Here is an 18,945-nt window from a genome sequence, read left to right on the forward strand (position 1 = left end):
ATTTGTACCAGGGAAAGACAATACTCTGGCAGACATATTAAGCAGAACCACTGGATGCCCACGAATGGAAGCTGCACCCGGACATCTTCAAGACCATCTCGAAGAAATGGGGAATGCCACAGATAGACCTATTTGCATCACCTCTCAATTGCCAGCTCAAAAAATTCTGCACAAGGACATTCCACCCACTAGCATGGAAAGTGGACTCACTCTCCTTCAACTGGAAAGGCCTAACAGCATATGCATTCCCACCTCTTCCTTTGATACACAAGGTACTGCTAAAAATAAGGGAAGAACGTCCAAGGATAATCCTGATAGCTCCAAACTGGCCAAGACAACACTGGTACCCACTACTGAAGAGCATGTCTCGAACAATATGTGGCCAATACCACTGATGCCTTTGATGTTAACTCAGAACAACTACAGCATCATACATCCAAACCTAAAAACGCTGCAACTGACTGCATGGAACATCACATAGCAGCAGCTAATCCAGAACTTTCCCAAAGAGTTAAAGACATTATTCTTGAAGCACGCAGACCTTCAACAAGAAGGAACTATGCTGGAAAATGGAAAAGGTTTGTCATTTGGAGTACGGAAAGAGGAAAAGATCCGTCAAACATAGATATGCCTAACATTCTGGAGTATCTGGCGAACTTCTTCATTCAGGCCTGTCCTACTCCTCCATCAAGATACATGCATCAGCCATTTCAGCAGAATACAGCTTTGATCCACCTGTTTCTTCGCACCCTTTGCTCAGGCAGTTCCTCAGAGGAATCAAGAATGTAAAACCTCCAAGGAAACCACCATTACCAGCTTGGGATTTAAACTTTGTGCTAGAAAAGTTGACACTATCACCCTTTGAACCAGCAGCAACAGCAGACCTACAACACCTGTCATGGAAAACTGCTTTCCTACTGGCAATTACTTCAGCAAGGAGGGTTTCAGAACTACAGGCCTTAATGGCAGTGCAACCCTTCCTAATCTTCCACCAAGATAGAGTGTCCTTGAGGACTAATCCTACATTTATGCCCAAGGTGGTATCCAGAGTGTCTTTAAACCAGGCAATCCACCTACCTACCTTCTTTCCCAACCCACAAAACAGAGGGAAAGAATACTGCATACCTTGGATGTACATAGACAGCTACGCTACTACTTGGACAGAACAAAAATAGCAGAAAGACTGACCAACTCTTTGTAGCCTATGCAACAGGAAGGGAAGGAAAAGCTATTTCCAAACAGACAATCTCCAAATGGATAGGAAATTGCATACGATACTGTTACTCCTTCCATGGAAAACCAATTCCACAGAACATAAGACCTCATTCTACAAGGGCAACAGCCACTACCACAGCCTTCTTACGAGGAGTGGCAACCAAAGACATTATTGAGGCGGCTACTTGGACCTCCGTGCATACATTTGCCAAGCATTATAATTTGCCTCTTTATTCCAGATCCCGAGCAGGGTTTGCCACTGCTGTACTGCAAGGGATCCTAAACACACCATAATCTACTTTTATCCTCCTCCCTAGTTGGCTATGGTATTCTACCCACTTGTTATGACTGCAGATGCATCCATGAAGGACATACTACAGTTTTGTACCTACCATAAATGTAGATGTCCGAACTGGATAGCATCTGCAGTCAGGATTACCCTCACTCCTTCCCCTCTGTGGTACTCCTAGGGTGTTTACCCTCCTAATAGCTAGCTTTTGGGGGGGAGTCTTTTATGGTGTATTTGTTTGTATATATGTACATATATGCTTATTGCTGTGTTTACCTCTATCTATTTGGAAACATTGGCATCTATCCAAATTTTTAGCCTGCAAGAGGGCTACTGGCATCTGGGGCAAGAAACACTGAGGAAAATGGCGTCGGCTGATGCTTTTATACCCGAAGACCAACAGAGATGACGTCGGGAGGAGTGCGACATCAGCCGAAGCCGGACCCGGACTTTGGAATCCGGCCGACTGCAGGGCTGCCTGACGACAGGACAACCCACTTGTTATGACTGCAGATGCTATCCAGTTCGGACATCTACATTTATGGTAGGTACAAAACTGTACTTTCTCAGGTTTCTGATATTCAAAAGAAGTATTATGAATTTCTCCATATGGAATCTCCTAAGCCTTCTGCTGTACTGCTAGTCTTGACTGCCTTTTTAGATACCTCTTCAGCAGCTTCTGTGCCCCCCCCCCCCGATTCTCAACCCCCAGCTTCTAAGAAACCTGATAGGTTTTATAAGGTACCTGATAAATATACGTTCTTGTACAAATGTCCTTCTGTGGAATCTGGCTCATTTGGCAAACCACCTAAACTTCTACACCATGGCTATTTGGGCTATTTATTACCTGACCGATATGACTAGGTATGTTTTAGCCCTTCTTCCTCCAGCTTCCCAGGCTATCTCTGACCTCCCTGATTCAGAAGGGAAGGTCATGGCCCTTTCTGTACTAGGTTGTACCTCTTAAATGGATCACCACTATGCTGCAGCTGTTGTCTCCTCAAGAGCTGCTACCTTTGGTTCTGTTTTGAGACATTATTCTTGGCTTTTTCTCCAGTCCTTACCTTATGATATTAAAGCTAAATTGTTTGATCCTCTTGATATCAAGAATCTTTGTGGTTCTGTTGCTGCTGAACTGTTCGTCCCGCCAGAATAAAGGCAAAGTCTTGCAGGATCTGAAACACATTTTTGTGTCTCCTATCCCTAAGTTCCAGAGGAATTATCCTTCCAGATCTACTTTTGTATGCAAACAGCCTCGTCCTCCTCCTAAAGGTAAGAAGGACAATAGGCGTGTACCTGTTACTAAGTCTACTTAGACTCCTACTTCTCAGGAGCCACCCTTTCAAGAAAAAACAGGTTCTGTCTGACAATTTGCATCCCCTTTCCTTGGGTCAGGTTCCTTATCTCTTCGTTTTTCCCTATCCCTTCCCAGTTGGTTAAGGGTCACTCAAGATTCCTGGGTTTTGTCCATCATTTGCCAGGGATACTTCATGGTGTGGAAATCTTTCTCCTTTTCTGGGCATCCCTCAACCTTCTTCGAAACAGTTTCATTTCTTTCAAGAACTGCCTCTGGGCTTTTTGACGCAGGGCACTATTAAGATCGTGCCTCCTGCCCAGGAAGGGACGGGTTTTATTCCAGGATGTTTCTGGTCCCCAGGAAGGAGGACACCTGTAGACCCATTCTGAATCTTTCTCAGCTCAACACCTGTCTGAAGGTCCATTCCTTTTGGACGGTGTCCCTTCACTTCCTGTTTCATCTTCTCAGTATCCCTTGACCTCAAGGATGCTTATCTTCACATCCTGAGTCATCCCCTTTTCAGGAAGTTTTTATGTTTCTCTGTTTCTTCCTTGCATTTTTAAGACTCTTTGCCCTTTGGCCTCTCTACTGCCTCAAAGGGTATTCACCAAATGCCTTGCTCCTGTCATTGCCTTTTGCAGCATGAGAGGAGTTCATATCTTTCCTTATTTGGGCGACCTACTCGTTCAGGCTTCATCCTCCAATGTCTTGCATCAGAACCTCCAGTTTACGGTTTGTCTCTTACAATGCTAGGGGTTTACCGTAAGCTTTCAGAAGTCAGTACGGGTTCCTTCTCTGGATTATATGTTTCTCTGTTGGAGGATCCAGACCATTCTTGTGCTGGCCTCCCTGCCTCCACCCAAGACTCTTACTCTAATCACCTTTTTTCACTCTCTTCTTCCTCTGGCTTCAGTCATGGCCAGGGATTTTCTCAGGGTTCTAGGATTCGTGGCCTCCAACATTCCTATGCTGCCTCTGGCCAGACTCTGTATGAGAAAGTTACAGTGGTTCCTAAAGTCAGTATGGCTTCAACTCTGTCATCCACTAGATTTTTTGGTTCTTCTCCTTTCACGTCTTAAACTCGAGCTTCAGTGGTGGATTCCACTGGTTTCTCCCAACCTTTGACTTCCCTTTCAACCCCCAGTCCCTTCTCAGGAAGTTTTTTCGGATGCTTTGGATAGGAGGAGGGGAACTTCCTTCAGTTCCCTCCAGGTTCAGGGTGTCTAGCATCCTCATTAGAAGTCAAATCACATCAACGTTGAGGAGTTGAGAGCACTCTTTTAGCTCTTCAGGCTTTCCATTCCCTCTTTCTTTCAAGACCACTCAAAATCTTCGCAGACAATACCACAGTTATATGGTATGACAGCAAGGAAGGGGGAAACAGTCCTAACTTCTTTGCAGACTAGCTCTTCAGGTTTAGGATCTAGCTGTCCAGGTTCCAGTTGTTTATTGCTTAGGACCTGATTACATCAGTACGACCTGTTCGGTATGTCCAACTTTTAATCCCAGAGCATTAGCCAACAGGAGCAACAGACTGATACTCAGAGATCTCTTCCGTGCTTTTTCTGGGGCTCAAACCCCCTCCAAATCATTAAAGTAAATTTTTTCAGAAACCAAAAAGAGATCTCCACCGAAGTCTTCTAGAGCTTCGTCTAAGTCATTGGAAAAGATCTGAAAAATTTCGGATCAGATTTTTATCTGATCCTAAACCCAGGAGCCTTCCTTCAGATCCTAAGCACCTTTAGGATCCTACAGTTTCATCTCCTGTAGTAATTTCTCCACTTCCTTCAACCTGTTCAATGGATCACAAGGCCTCAGATCCAGGATCTAGCTTTGCCTGCAAAAGCTGTAAACCGGAGTATACCATCAAACCAGTATCTCCTTCCTTGCCAGGCCAATTTTCCAGACTCCAAAGAAACACTCCAGACCCTCATCCACAGCACCTTCTAGGTCTTTTAGGAGTTTGTCAGAGGCTGATGTGGATAGAATGATGCAGAAGTTTCTCAGGGCTCCGGTAAGGATGGGGGTCCTGCCAAATCCTTCCGCTCATTTGTACGATAAAGCAGTACTGTATGTATTTTAATTGAAGTATTATTAGGTGTCCTTTTGTGAAACTGTTGCAGTATTCATCACCTTTGGGATCTCATGCCAAGGATACCCCAATGTCTGGCCAGTATATCAAAGCCTTAATTACCTACGAGCATCTTATGTCAGATGTATTCTCCCCACACAAACATAAGGCATAAAGGTGACATCAAACCCAGAATTTTGTTGCCGCCACTCTGAACGTCATGATCGTGCATCGGTCTGAACTCGCTTCAGTTTGTTTTGATACTTAACCTACATTTTCATGATAAGTACCTCATTGGGGTTCCTTTTTCTTTTTCATATATTTTTTTATTGGGTTACATGTCATCCTAGAAAGGGAAATGTCAGTGTGGGAAGGCAAATTTCTCATAAGGACCACCACGATAGGTGTCTGTTTTGCTTAGGTGTCTCTCACAACCACACTCGAGTGTTTCATCTGTCCTGCTTTTGTACCAAAGACCTTACGTAGCCATCTTTCTTCCTTTTCCATTTATCTTGAGAACCAGCATCTCAAGCTGTTGACCCAAGGTACCATAGCAGAATCTGCTCATCCCGAGGTACAGCCACCACTCAAGAAGAAGGTAGCCAAGAAATCTAAGCTCCACCAGATGTCTCTTTTGAGGTGCATGAGAACCTAGAGGACTGTCTGGTTTTTGCCTTCATTGTCTTCTGCTGTGACTTTTTTGTGGCAGGACTGGAACCTGCTTCTCTTATGTCTTCAGAGGTTTTGCAAATGTCTGCCGCAGACATTGAGGGGGAATCGCTTCTGATTATCTCCAAGGGGCCAAAAGGGATTCCTCAGATCCTTGTTGGGTAAGAGGTACTGGGTACCTAGATCTAATCCAGGCAGGGATCCGAACCACCACGTTTTGTCAAGGTGGACATCCCATTGAAGAAAAGACAGAAAACTAATCTTGTGGTGTCTGCTTCCAGAGATCCACAAAGGGAATGGTAGGATTTCACACGAGGCTTTTTCAATGCTTTGATGGCATTGAAATCTCCTCCGGGGGCTTTGGTTCCTGCACCCCCTTGGTCCACTACATCCCAAAGGGCAAGGAACCCTCTCTGACTCCGATGCTGATTCTTTAGTCTTTTCCTCTCAGTTGTCTTTTTCTTTAGACTATGGGTTGGAGGAAGAGAAGACGGTCAGTCCTGATTTTCCTTTGGAGGAGCTATCTGGTGAGACATGGCCCTTTGTTGGATGGAGCATTTCAAGTGGGATTACTCCCAGGTATCCAGTCTAGAAGAGGTATTATGAATTATTACAAATGGACTCCCCTAAACCTTTGATTTTCCTTCTGGTGCTGACTGCTGAATTGTATACCTTCACGGCTGCTCCCGGCCTGCAGACTCTAAGAAGCCGGTCAGGCTTTATAAGGTGCCAGAAGCCTTCAAGTTGTTGTACAATGGCTCTTCTGATCCAGTGGTGATTTCTGTCTACTTATAACCTTTCTAGGCTGTTGCTGTCTCCTAAACTCCTTCCCTTGCACCAGGACAGTAGAGCTATGGAGAGAATTGGTAAGAAAGTCTGCAGTTCTCCTACTCTAGCCTTTAAGACTATAAATTTACCAGACCCATATGTCAATATACATTTTTTACCATTCTGAGATTGGGAAGATTGTCTGTGACTTGCCTGATTTAGAAGGTAAGGCCACAGCTCTTTCATCACTGAGTTCCATTTCCCAGGTTGCCTGTCACTTTGTAAAATGCAGCTATAACGCAATGGATGCCTTCTCTATGGCTGCTGCCTCTGGTGCTGTGATGAGATGCTATTCCTTGCTTAGCTTTCAAGCCTTGTTTGATGATATTAAAGCAAAACTTCTGGATGCTCTTGTGGGTAACCAAAACTTGTTTGGCACTGCGGTGGCAGAGCCAAGACCTTGCAAGATCACAGTAAGTTCATGAAAGATTTTAAGCACTTCTTTGTTTCTGCCATTCCCAAGCTTTAGAAGAATTATAATAGCAAGCCTGCTTTTTTGCATACAATTCCCAGACAGTCTGCCAAGGGTAAGAAAGCTCCTAGGTGTGTGTTTTCTGATGAGCCTTACTCTATCACCTAGACCCCAAAAGCAGTTAATTTCTGACAAGTCTGCAATCATCGACTTTCTGCCCTCCCTTTCTTTTTATCAAGTTCCTTTGTCAGGCTTTTTCTGTCTCTCCCAGTTTGGCAAAAAAAAAAGAATCACCACAGACTCTTGGGTTCACTCCGTTATCAGGCATGGTTACTTAATGGCCTGGAAAACACTTCCCTCCTTTTCCAGTATCCCTCAACCTCTTGCAGAACTACCACCTCATTTTCCAGGAGTATTGCAGGGTCTGTTAGACTATGGTACCATTCCTTCAGTTCTTCAAACCAAGAGGGGTCCAGGATTTTATTCCAGAATGTTTCTGTTCCCTGGGAAAGAGGTGTCTTGGAGAACTGTCGTGGATCTTTCCTTTCTGAACACTTTTCTTATAGTGCCATTCTTACAGATGCTTTCTCTTCAGACTTTGTTTCCCATGTTGCTTCCCCAGGCCTTTCTAGTTTTCCTTGACCTAAAGGATGCCTACCTTCATATCCCTATTCACCCTGTATTTAGGAAATGTTTGTGTTTCCCTGTTTCATCCTCATATTTTCAGTTCTGTGCTTTGGCCTTTGGGCTTTCAGCAGGCTCAAGGGTATTCACCAAATGCTTAGCTCCAGTGGTCTCCTTTTGCAGACTTTGGGGTGATGAGATATTTCCCTATCTGGATGACCTCTTCTTTCAGGCCCCTTTCCAAACCAAGCCTAGTGCAGGATCTCCATTTTATTCAGCTTCTGTTGCACAGTCTGGGGTTCCCAGTCAACCTGCTGAAGTAAATGTTGACTTCATCTCAGGATTGCATCTTTCTAGACTGCAGGATCCAAAAAGTTCCAATGCTAACCTGTCTTCCTGCCACCAAGGTTCTTTCTGTCTCAAATTATTTTCTTTCCCTGCTTCACCTGTCCTATCTTCCAGCCGGGGAGTTTCTCAGAGTTCTGAAGTTCATGGCCTCTACCATCCCTATGCTTTTCTGGGACAGGCTTCATATGAAAAAGTTTCAGTGGTATTCATCTGGTATCAGTGTGGCTTCAACACTGCCACCCTCTAGGCTATATGGTTCCTCTGCCCCCATGTCTGAAACTGGAACTTTACTGGTGGATTCAACAGGTATCTCCCAATCCAGGTGCTCCCTTTCAATCTTGTCAGCCATCCCGGAAACTCTTCATGGATGCCTGAGAGCTAGGGTGAGGAGCACCCTAAAGGTTCAGGGCTTTTGATCCCCTCAGCTGAGGGCAGATCACATCAACATCAAGGAAGTGAGAGCTCTCATTTTGACTCTTTAAGCTTTCCACTCACTCTGAGTGCCTGGTCCATTGAACGTTTTTGCAGACAGCACCACAGTCATGTGATACATCAGCAAGCAAGGGTGCATGAGGTCTTACCTTCTTTGCAGACTAGCCTTTCAAGACTGGGAAATAGCCATCAATCTACAGATGACCCTAGAGGTAGACTACATACCTTCAGAGCACAGTCTTGTGTCAGATTCTGTCAGCAGGTCCAGGCACAGCCTGATGAATGGGTACGTCAATGGGATGTTTCTGGATATAGTTCATTGCTGGAGTATTCCTCAAGTGGATCTCTTTGCTTCCCCTTAGAACAGAACTCCGTCACTTCTGTTCCAGAGTCCCAAATCCATTGCCTTGGAAAGTAGACGCCATGTGTTTTTCTTGGAAGGGAATGTTACTTTGTCTTTCCTCCCCTTCCTGTTCTTTCCAAGGTACTTCACAAGATCAAGGAGGACACTCCAAAAATCTTGCTGGTGGCACCCTTTTGGCCCAGACACCACTTGTTCTACCTCTTACTCCATCTGGCCAAGGGCAGTCATCACACATTACCTTGCTGCATGGACCTTCTCACCCAGGACAACAGAACTCTCCTCCATCCTTATTATCCACTCTTCAACTGATACTTCAGGTGATCGGGTTTTGATTCCTTTCTGACACCAGTTTTCTGAGAACATGCTTGGGGTCCTGCAGGAGACCAGGAAACCCAATACCAGAAAATCTTGTATGTCCAAATGGAAGAGATTTTCTATCTGGTGCCTTAAACATCACCAGGATCCCATTTCAAGTGTGGGGTCCCCTTAGTTCTGTCCTACTTGTGTGAGCTGCTACATGCTAGCTTGGCATTTTCTTCAGTGAAAGCTCACTTGTCAGCCATTTCTGCCTGTCTGCACTTACTTCTACTTTGGCCTCTAGATTTAAGGTCAAGCAATTTCTAAAAGGCATCCTTTATATCGAACCCCAAGAAAGCCCATCACACCTTCTTGGAATCCTCATTTTGTCCATGAAAAACTGAATCAGGCTCCTTTTGAGCCTGCTGCTGCTTTGCAGCATTGCACCTGTTCCCAAAAGGGTATCTGAACTCCAGGCTTTGATGGCATTCCCTGCTTTTTTTTTTTAGTTTTCCATTAAGACAGAGTATCTTTCTGTGCAAATCCTTTTTTTTTTTTTTTTTTTTTTTTTTTATGCCCAAGGTGGTTAATGAGCTGTCCCTTAATCGGTCTGTCCAGCTTCCTTCTTTTTCCCCTTCTACAAGCTGGAAGACTTCTGGTTGGCTCGTGGCTAAGCAGGTATCCCATGGTGCACCAGTACAATCCCCAGATCTCTTCTGCCGCGTCAACGAGTTCGGTTGTGCTTCTCTTGGCTCTGGCTAGGTTTTTCAAACTTCTTCATATTGTATCTGGTTCAGTGCTTTATTATTGTATATTTAGTATTGCTAATATATCAGGTAGTTGCTTTGCTTGCCTTTTTTGAGTGCAATTTAGTTTTCTAGTTGTTTATTGGTATCCTGTGTGCCAGTTAGTTTTAGGCGCTGTTGTGCATTTTTTGATTATTAGATAGAGTTTTTGGTGGTTTTCTGCTCTTAGTCAACAGGGGCTCCTGTTGTCTTGTCTGTTATTATTCTCACCTTTTTTGGTCACCATTAGCAGTTGGTTTCTGCTATTTTGACTTTGTTTGTTTTGGCGGGGATCCGCTTGTGAAGTTACTAGGATTGCAAGTTTATTACCTGTTTTTTCTTAGAATAGAAAGTTATTGTGTCATTTACAGTTTCTCTTGTGTGCATGGGCTTTCCTTTCTGGTCTGTTTAAGTTAGAAGACCTAGTTTTACTACACCGGGCTAGGCCCGTTTAAGTTAGTGGACCTAGTCCTCGTGCAACTCCTTTAGCTAGCTTTCTCTACACCAGGCTAGGCCCGTTTAGGTTAGAGGACCTAGTCCTCATGTAATTCCTTCTTAGGGCTAGGCCCGTTTTAGTTAGAGGACCTAGTCCTCCTTTCCTTTTCTCTCTCTCTCTTTAATCTCGGCTGTGTGTGTGTATAATATCTCTAAGGAAAGTAAGGAGCATAAACCCTCAGGGTTCAAAAAGTGTATGAAATGCTCTCAAAAGATGTCCTTAACGGATGGCCACAGTAGCTGTGTCTACTGCCTAGGGGCCATCCACTTACAGGAGTCATGTTTGTTCTGCCATGTTTTCTCTCCTAGAGTGTTACAGGAGAGGAAGAACAAACTTATACTCAAGGGTCTATTGAAACCATGCTTTGAGAAAGCACTATCCAGTTCTTCGGCTTCCTGTAAGTCTGGGAAATCAAAATCCTCAAAAATGCCTTCTCCGGCACCGGCTGGTGTCTCAGAGCCACCTCCTAAACAATCGAGACAATCCAAATCTGCCTCCTCGACTCCTCAGCCTTCAGAGCTGAAGGAGATCATCATGGTGGTGTCAGAGTTTGTTACAGGGGTTTCGGAACCGATCTCTGAAACAATTGATACAGCAGTTGACTCTGCTACTTGGAGCCAGTCTGTAAGCTCCCTACCAGTGTCCGTAACAATTAAGTCTCTAGTGCCCCCCAGGTCAAGATCCCCAGCTATGTCTTCCAGGTCTTCAGGACCCTTTCAGAAGAAGACGTGGAGAGGGTAGTGCTGAGACTCCTGAATTCGTCTGCCTTGCCAAAATTATTGTTGGCTCCAATCCAGTCGCCTTTGGAACCACTTGACCCAGCTTTGCCCTTGTCTGCTATTCCTCCTCCAAGCCATACTGGCCTTTTGGTGCCAGAGTGCTTGGTGCCAATGAAGGAAATTCCGGCCCCAACTCACCTTGTTGCTGCCTTGGAGCTGGGTTCGGCTCCGACATGCTCGGTGCCGTCCATCATGTCCAAGGGCCGAAGCTCTCCTGTCGACACCGACAGGGAGGGTTGGAATCGATCATCTTCGGTTCCGAGCCTTCCTCTCAATGCGTCGGCCAGGGTGAGCATCTATCTCGAAGCCGACAGCTCTGGCTCCGGCGTTGACCCACGTCTTTTCGGAGCAGGGGAGGTCTTTGGAGCCGGAGAGGTCGGCGTTTGAGATGATGAGGAGCGTGCTGTCTCATTCTCCAGCACCTATCACTGGCACCAGTACTCTTCCGCCGAGAGCACCCACTTCAGTCTCAGCCCCTACTCTCTCTGGAGACAGCAGAGACCCCGCAGCCTCAGGCACCATCGGCTGGTTGCCCCCACTCTTCCGAGGCTTCCCCGGAATATCCTTCTGAGGAGCCTTCCCGGAAGAGTTTATGTAAGAGGAAACATATTGACCCCCAGGATGAGTCTTCAACATCGGACACTGACCTCGAGGAGTCGGAAGGGTCCCCTAAGTCGTCCTCTGCTGATGTCTACTTTGTGGACATTTTAGAGATCCTTATGCAGAGGTGTGACTGGCCCACTATTAACCCTTCTGATGAGGAGTCGGTGTACCTGAAGGCTTTCGGGTCTCAACCTTCTGCCTCTTGGGTGTTTCCACCTTTTGAGAAACTAATGGATCTAGTCAGTCGAAAGGTGTGGGATACTCCTGACACCATGGAGCCAGTCCCCAGGAGACCAAATAAGTTCTTGTCTACCCCTCCTGGTAAAGAGTTCTTGTCCAAGGGTGTTCCCTTAGGTGGCAGTGGCCACGAAGAAGGAGTTAGTGGAGACTTCTTCATCTGTTCATCCGCCAAACAAGGAGTCTCGACAGATGGACAGATTTGGGAAGCGTATTTTTAGTATAGCGGCCTTTACCTTTCGATTGTTGGAACTATCTCACGCACTTCACAAGGTTGCAGAGGGATCTCCTCAAGGAGTTGCGATTCCATACAAGGTGCATGTACAGAGGGAGTTGCTGACAAAATTTCTGCTCAGTTGTCCACCTTAAATTCTGTGGTCAACTCCTCCATGCAGCTTATATCTTATGCTGTGGATAGAGCGAGTAGAGCAGCGGGTTCTAGAGTTGCCTTGAGGTGCCACTCCTGGATGCGCTTATGTAATTTTGTGGAACCGTTCAAGTCTACTTTCACCAACGCCCTGTTTGATGGTTCCTCATTGTTTGGTTCCAAGGTGAAGGGATACACTCACTCGGTGTGAGCAAGAAGGAAAGACGCTTTCTGCCGTGGGAGTGCATTTTACTGTCGCTTCCAGACCATACCCCAAGGGTCAAAGGGGCGGTAAAATGTGGTTCAAGAAGTCCCAGAGGGTATTTCCTGACACACAGGGTGAATCCTCCTTCAGACGCAGAGGAGGAGGAAACTGCAGATGTCACCCTAGAGGCAGGGGCGGTCCGCAATACCAACAAGGCCGTGATTCCTTTCGAGGACGGCCTTATCAGCGCTCCTGATGTGGAGCCTGACTGCGCTTCTCTGGGGCCGGTTGGGGGTCGCATTTCTTTGTACCAAGAAGCCTGGCTAAATATCACCTAAGACAAGTAGATACAAGGAGTTGTTACCAGAGGCTATATCATACCCTACTTCCCTATCACCATTTGTTCCCAAAAAGAGCCCAGATGTACCACCCAATCACAGGGATCAGGCAACTGTGGAGATCAACAAGTTGCTCGCAGAAAGAGTCATCCAGCCCATCCCAGCAGACCAGATAGGATCCGTAACTGACTCAAGGTTCTTTTTAGTTCCAAAATGAACCGAAGATTGGAGGCCAATATTGGACCTCAGCAGATTGAACAAGTCAGTGAAGAAGGACAAGTTTCGGATGGTGACACTGCAGTCTATACTCCCGTTGTTAGGGAAAGACTTTTGGATGTGCTCTCTGGATCTTCAGGACGCCTATTACCACATAAAAATGGACAAGGCGTCCAGAAGATATCTACGCTTCCGGCTGGGAGCCAGTCACTATCAGTTTCACACACTGCCCTTTGGTTTCACCACAGCCCCCAGGGTGTTCACCAAATGCATGGCAGTAGTGACAGCTCACCTGAGATGTCAGGGATTCCAGGTGTTTCCGTATTTGGATGACTGGCTCCTGACCGCCCCCACCAGGCATCTACTCATCCAAAACAGGGACGCCACGATTCAACTTTGTGCTCAGTTAGGGATCTCCATAAATTGGAAAAAAATTTGCATTATTGCTCTCTCAATCTGTGATTTTTATAGGCGCAGAGGTAGACACAGTGAACATGACAGCTCGTCTCCCCACCGAAAGGGCACAGAACTTAATCTCCCATGTTCAACGTTTTCTCCCGTTGCAAAAAGTCAAAGCAAAGTGGGTTCTTCAGCTCCTAGGGACTATGGCTTCCACAATTCTCTTGGTACCATTAGCCAGGTTGCACATGAGAATTCTCCAGTGGCTTCTGTTTTCCCAGTGGTCCTTCCAGTTTCTCCCACTGAGTCATCCTATCCTGCTGATGGAATCATGCAAGAAGGACCTTCGTTGGTGGATATATCCCAGTCAACTGATCACGGGTGCCCCCTTTGTTCCAGCCCAACCCATTGCCACTGTGACCATGGATGCCTCCCAGATTGGGGGGGGGGGCGGCATTATCTCGGCAGGACTATCCAAGGCACATTGCAAGAACACGAGGCTCAACTGCATATCAGTGTTCTGGAGATGAGGGCGGTGCTTCTGGCGTTGCAAGCACTTCAAGACCTCCTTCCTCTAGGGACAGTTGCGATACAGTCAGACAACATGTCAGTGGTTTGGTATATCAACAAACCGGGTGGTACCAGATCTTACCCACTCTGTCGAGAGGCCATGCGAGTTTGGGAATGGGTGACTTCTTCCCAGCACTTTCTGGTTGCAATGCACATTCCAGGGACTACCAACATGATAGCCGACAAGCTCAGCCAGGCAATCCTAATGCCTCACGAGTGGTCTCTGAAACGGGAAACAGTGAATCAGATTTTGTGGAAATGGGGACAGCCTTGCTGCAACCTTTTTGCCAGCCCAGTCAATACCAAATGCAGCAGCTATTTTTCCCTCATTTCCCCTCCAGTGGAGTCTCCCAGAGATGCTCTGACTCACAATTGGCCCATGGGACTTCTGTATGCTTTTCCTCCAATTCCTCTCTTTTCCAAAGTGATTCAGAAAGCCATTCAGCTGGGAAGCAATTTGATCCTCATTGCTCCTTACTGGCCTCGTCAGGTCTGGTTCCCCTTCCTTGAGCTACTCCTCCTGGACGATCCTTGGATTCTGGACCCAGCTCCAGATCTGTTGACTCACATGTCTGGTTCACTACGCCCTTCAATCCACACCCTCAAATTGACAGCGTAGCTGCTCCAGTTCCATCCGTAATCAGGCTTCATGATATATCATCTTCAGTGTCACATATTCTTATGTCCTCCCATAAACCTTCAACTAGGAGGCTGTATGGCAGTAAATGGAAAAGATTTTCTATTTGGGCACAGAGAATGAATGTAGATCCGTACACTGCTTCTATCCCTGTGATTCTGGATTTTCTTTTTGAGCTTTTTCAACAAGGATCTGGTGCTGCCACTATTAGAGTTCAATTGGCGGCGATTTCTCATTTTCATTTCGGTTTTCCAGATACCAATTTAATGTCTCATAAGCTATGCAAGGCCTTTTTGAAAGGGGCCACTCTATTGAGACCACCTCTGCAAGAACCAGTGGCTTCTTGGGGTTTAAATTTTGTGTTGTCCAAATTGACTTCTCCACCCTTTGAACCTTCCCACTCATCTTCACTAAAATTTTGTCTTGGAAAACCTTGTTTTTGGTAGCTATCACATCAGCTAGACGGGTATCGGAGCTACAGGCCTTGTCTATTAAGCCACTGTATTTGATTTTTCACAAAGACAGGGTGTCATTACGTACTAATCCCTCCTTTGTTCCCAAAGTTTGTTCTAATGTTACTTTAAACCAATCAGTAGAACTCCCAGTTTTCTTTCCTAACCACTGTAATGCAGCTGAATGCCGTTTTCATCAGCTAGACGTTCATAGACAACTATGTTTTTATCTACAGCGGACTAAGGTTTTCAGGAAATCAGATCAATTGTTCCTTTCTTTTTCTGACTCTAGATTGGGCTTACCAGTTTCTAAAGTGACACTATCTAATTGGATTTCCAGTTGTATAGCCTTTATCAATAGCTCAGAGGGCAAACCTTTACCCTACAGATCAAGGCTCATTCTACCAGTCACTGCCTACCTCTGCAGCCTTTCAAGCCAGGGTACCACTTGAGAATATTTGTGCAGCAGCTACGTGGGCTACCCCCTCACACTTTGACTACACATTACAAATTGGATTTGACATCCAGGGGTAGTGCATCCTTTGGCTCCACGGTGCTCAAGAGTATTTTCCAATGAGCCACCCAAGAATAAGGCGCTAGGGACACTGTCCCATATGTAAAAATGAAGGTGAGATCGGACTACCTAACATAACGAAGGTATGTACTCACCATAATGTTCCATGTTGGTAGTCCATCTCACTCTTCATTTTTACCAACCAGCCCTCCTGCCCCCATCCTGGAAGATTTGGAAGTAATAATTTGGTTGCCCTTGGTTGGAGACCCTTTAGTACTGGTTGTTTTTATGGTTGTTATTCTAGTGAGCAGCAAACAAGATCTGGGGATTGTACTGGTGCACCATGGGATACTTGCTTAGCCACGAGCCAACCAGAAGTCTACCAGCTTGTAAATTGGCCAAGTCGTAGCCGAGGATCGGCTCCGAACCCATATGTAAAAATGAAGGGTGAGATGGACTACCAACATGGAACGTTATGGTGAGTACATAACTTCTTTTTTAGACAAAATAAAGACCTTTCGTAAATTTGATCAGCTTTTTGTTTCTTTTCATACCAGGAGATTAGATGTGTTTTTTTCTAAGTAAACCATCTCTTTGTGGATTTCCAAGGCCATTTATTTTTATTCTTTTCATGACAGAGTTGCCTGCTTCTGTTAAGGCTCATGCTACTAGAGTAGTGTCTTCTTTGAGAGCTTTTTTCAAGGGTTTGAATACCAGCTCCATCCCTGAAGCAGCTACTTAGTCTTCAGTTCACACATTCACTAAACCTTACAAATTGGATGCCACTTCCAGAGCAGTTTTGCCAAGGCTATCCTTAGAGTCTGTAGAGGATTCTTCTTTTCCTTCCTATTCCCTGCCTTCTCAGTATCTTTTGTACTCTCCCAGAGATGGTGAATACTGCAGCAGTGATATGGAGGTACATAGTAGAATTGTGTAGTCTTACCATAACAGTAGATGTCCTTTTCACTGTTACAGTATTCTCTCTCTCCCTTCTACCTCTTATTCTTTTTTTCTCCTATTCCATGGGTGGTATTTTCCTTTTGGTCGAGATGTTCTTCTCATTCACTTCCTTCACTCTTTTTTTTTTTTCTTAGATATACATGTTCTCCTTTCCTAAGGAGGTCCTGGTTCTCCTGGGGCACTTCAGTTCTGGGTTGGGAACATTCATATGTCATCCTTATGCCCTACACTTGCACAGGGAACATATGTCTGACGTACGACATGGGCCTCACCTACATGTTAAGATTAGAGGAACAGTGAGAATGAAGTCAGTAATGCGCATCCTTACTTTCTGTTTTGGAGTGCAGGACATACAAAAGTAGCATCTCTCTGTAACATAAGGAAATTAAGATGTTCTTACCTGCAGACTACTGCCTGCTTTCTTGTTTGAGGTTTTGTAAAGAATGCATTTTATTCAGAATCAGTTGTTGCAATGACATTTTTTTAAATATCTTATCTGCAGCATTTTCTTTTGATCTTGATTTGAGTATTTTAACCTAGAAAAAGCTACGAGTTCACTGTTGGAGGCAGCCCTATCAGAAAATGAAGAACAGAAACCTTTTGACTATGTGCTACACCCTGACATTGCCATTTTGGTTGAGCTAGCAATGGGAACCAAGAAGGAACCTGCCAACAATCTTTGGATTAACATGCAAGACTTTGCATTAAGTAAAGGTGAGTTAATATGTCTAGCTGCTTGAAAATCAGAGCACTGTTAAGTTGCAAAATATGGATAAATACAAAGATTAAATGACTGAATTAAAATTAAAAAAAAAAGCTTTGTGCAGTGCACTAGCTTGCTGGGAGGAACAATGCCACAGCCTGTAGGAATAAACAAAATGTTAATCTAGTACATGGTACTCTAGTTTCACTCAAAGTTTGTGAAAAAGATTATCTTATTAAGCTTGTTCCCAATGTTAGAACAAAATTTTGTTAAGTACTCTTCTGATATATTATGGTCTAGGATTCTGGTAGAGCATAAAAAACAGCTATCACAATACAGCACTGAAAAGCTGAAAGTTTTAAAAACAGATTTGTTTGTTTTTCAATTGAATTGTACAGGTTATAGGTCATATTAAAGGTGGGAAAAGTTTTGAAATGATTTATTGTGATCTCATTTTTTTGTATCACGAAAACCTGGCATTTTAACAGGGGTGTGTAAATTTTTTATATCCACTGTATATGTAATTTCTGAGTCTGACCACATGGGCTCTGGCATCTTGAAGTAATTCTGATTTAGTCGGCCTCTAGGTATCCCACAATGCAATGCTTGTCTGTAAAACAATTACATCACACAGGCCTCTTTCTTCCTAAAGCTTCTGTCACTGCATTAATTTTACATGCATGCACTGCTGTCTTTCAGTCAGTTCGTTTTAAGTAACATTTCATGCCGTTCAATGACTACTTAAAGCACAAGCAGTGCAAATGCCACAGAACAAACTTTCAAAGTGCTTTTTACTGCTGCTGCTTTTTAGAATGGCTAAACTGCAGTCTTCTGTGAAGCCTGAATTGTACTACTTTGAATCATCTCCCATCCCCCTTCACACCTAACTTCCCTAGCTGTCAAAGTGCTAAGGGTAATTTAGCTGTTACCTGCTGTGATTGACAGCTCACAGAGGGAGACTTGACTCATGTGCTGTTTCCTTGTTCTAGCCTTTACTTTCTGTATCTGTAGGGGCAGGACCAGGGAGCTGTGACATCACAACATGGGTGGGTTTGTAGGATGGTCACTCATGGTGATGTCAGTTTGGGGAGGAAAATTGCCAGAAAAGTACCTGTATTCCGTGGCCATGATGGCGTCAGTTAATTGGAGACAGCAGCAAGCTTTTCCAGGGCAGGACAAAAGTTTGAAAGTGAAACCAAAACAGTACAGTGAAGTACTGTTCTAGTGGAGAGAAATAGTCCATGTAATTTGTTTTAAATGCTGTATTGTTGTTTATTGTTGTTTATTCATAGCAGGGACAGTAAATAGGAAGAAAAAGACAGAGAAGTTGAGCATTTAACAATAGAAACCCATTGTTGTCATTTATGCATGTGCAGGCTATGCTTGGGTCTAAGTGCAGAACCTTGGACTCTAGCACAAGGGGAAAGGTTCACTCTCCACTCTTCTTGCTCCTTGAGAATGAGTGGGACTGTAAGGCTTGCACCCTGGGGAATAAATGGGTCTCCAAAGTAGCTGGAGGGCAGCGCTTGACAGTCAGTGAGGGAGTGAGCCAAAAATGTTAGTTATATAGCAGTACTTGTGGTGGAAAATGAATCTGTTAAGTAACCCTATATCTTGAAACACGTGTGTGTGTGTGTGTGTGTGTGTGTGTGTGTGTGTGTGTGTGTATACATACATATGTATATATATATATATATATATATATATATATATATATATAGCTTACATGGCTTACCTTTAAAATGTCAAGGTGCACTTGTTTGATGCTCAGATGAGCTAAAGTATGTTTTCAAGAGTTCGATTTAGCAAACGGGAAAACCCTGAACTCATAACAGTGA

General features: G+C 44.7%; 1 protein-coding gene across 5 annotated transcripts in view; it reads left to right on the forward strand.

Moving 5' to 3' along the window:
* Positions 1–18,945, forward strand: part of HERC1 (HECT and RLD domain containing E3 ubiquitin protein ligase family member 1) — a 3,987,333-nt gene that overhangs the window by 1,033,912 nt on the left and 2,934,476 nt on the right. For all 5 annotated transcript variants that reach the window (XM_044077739.1, XM_044077741.1, XM_044077740.1 and 2 more), the window contains exon 19: positions 16,945–17,118. In XM_044077739.1, the coding sequence (XP_043933674.1) occupies positions 16,945–17,118 (174 nt within the window). The remainder of the gene's footprint in view (positions 1–16,944; positions 17,119–18,945) is intronic.

The sequence above is a fragment of the Protopterus annectens genome, chromosome 7.part0, assembly GCF_019279795.1.
Source record: "Protopterus annectens isolate FY-2018-M chromosome 7.part0, PAN1.0, whole genome shotgun sequence".
NCBI classification, from domain to species: domain Eukaryota; kingdom Metazoa; phylum Chordata; order Ceratodontiformes; family Protopteridae; genus Protopterus; species Protopterus annectens.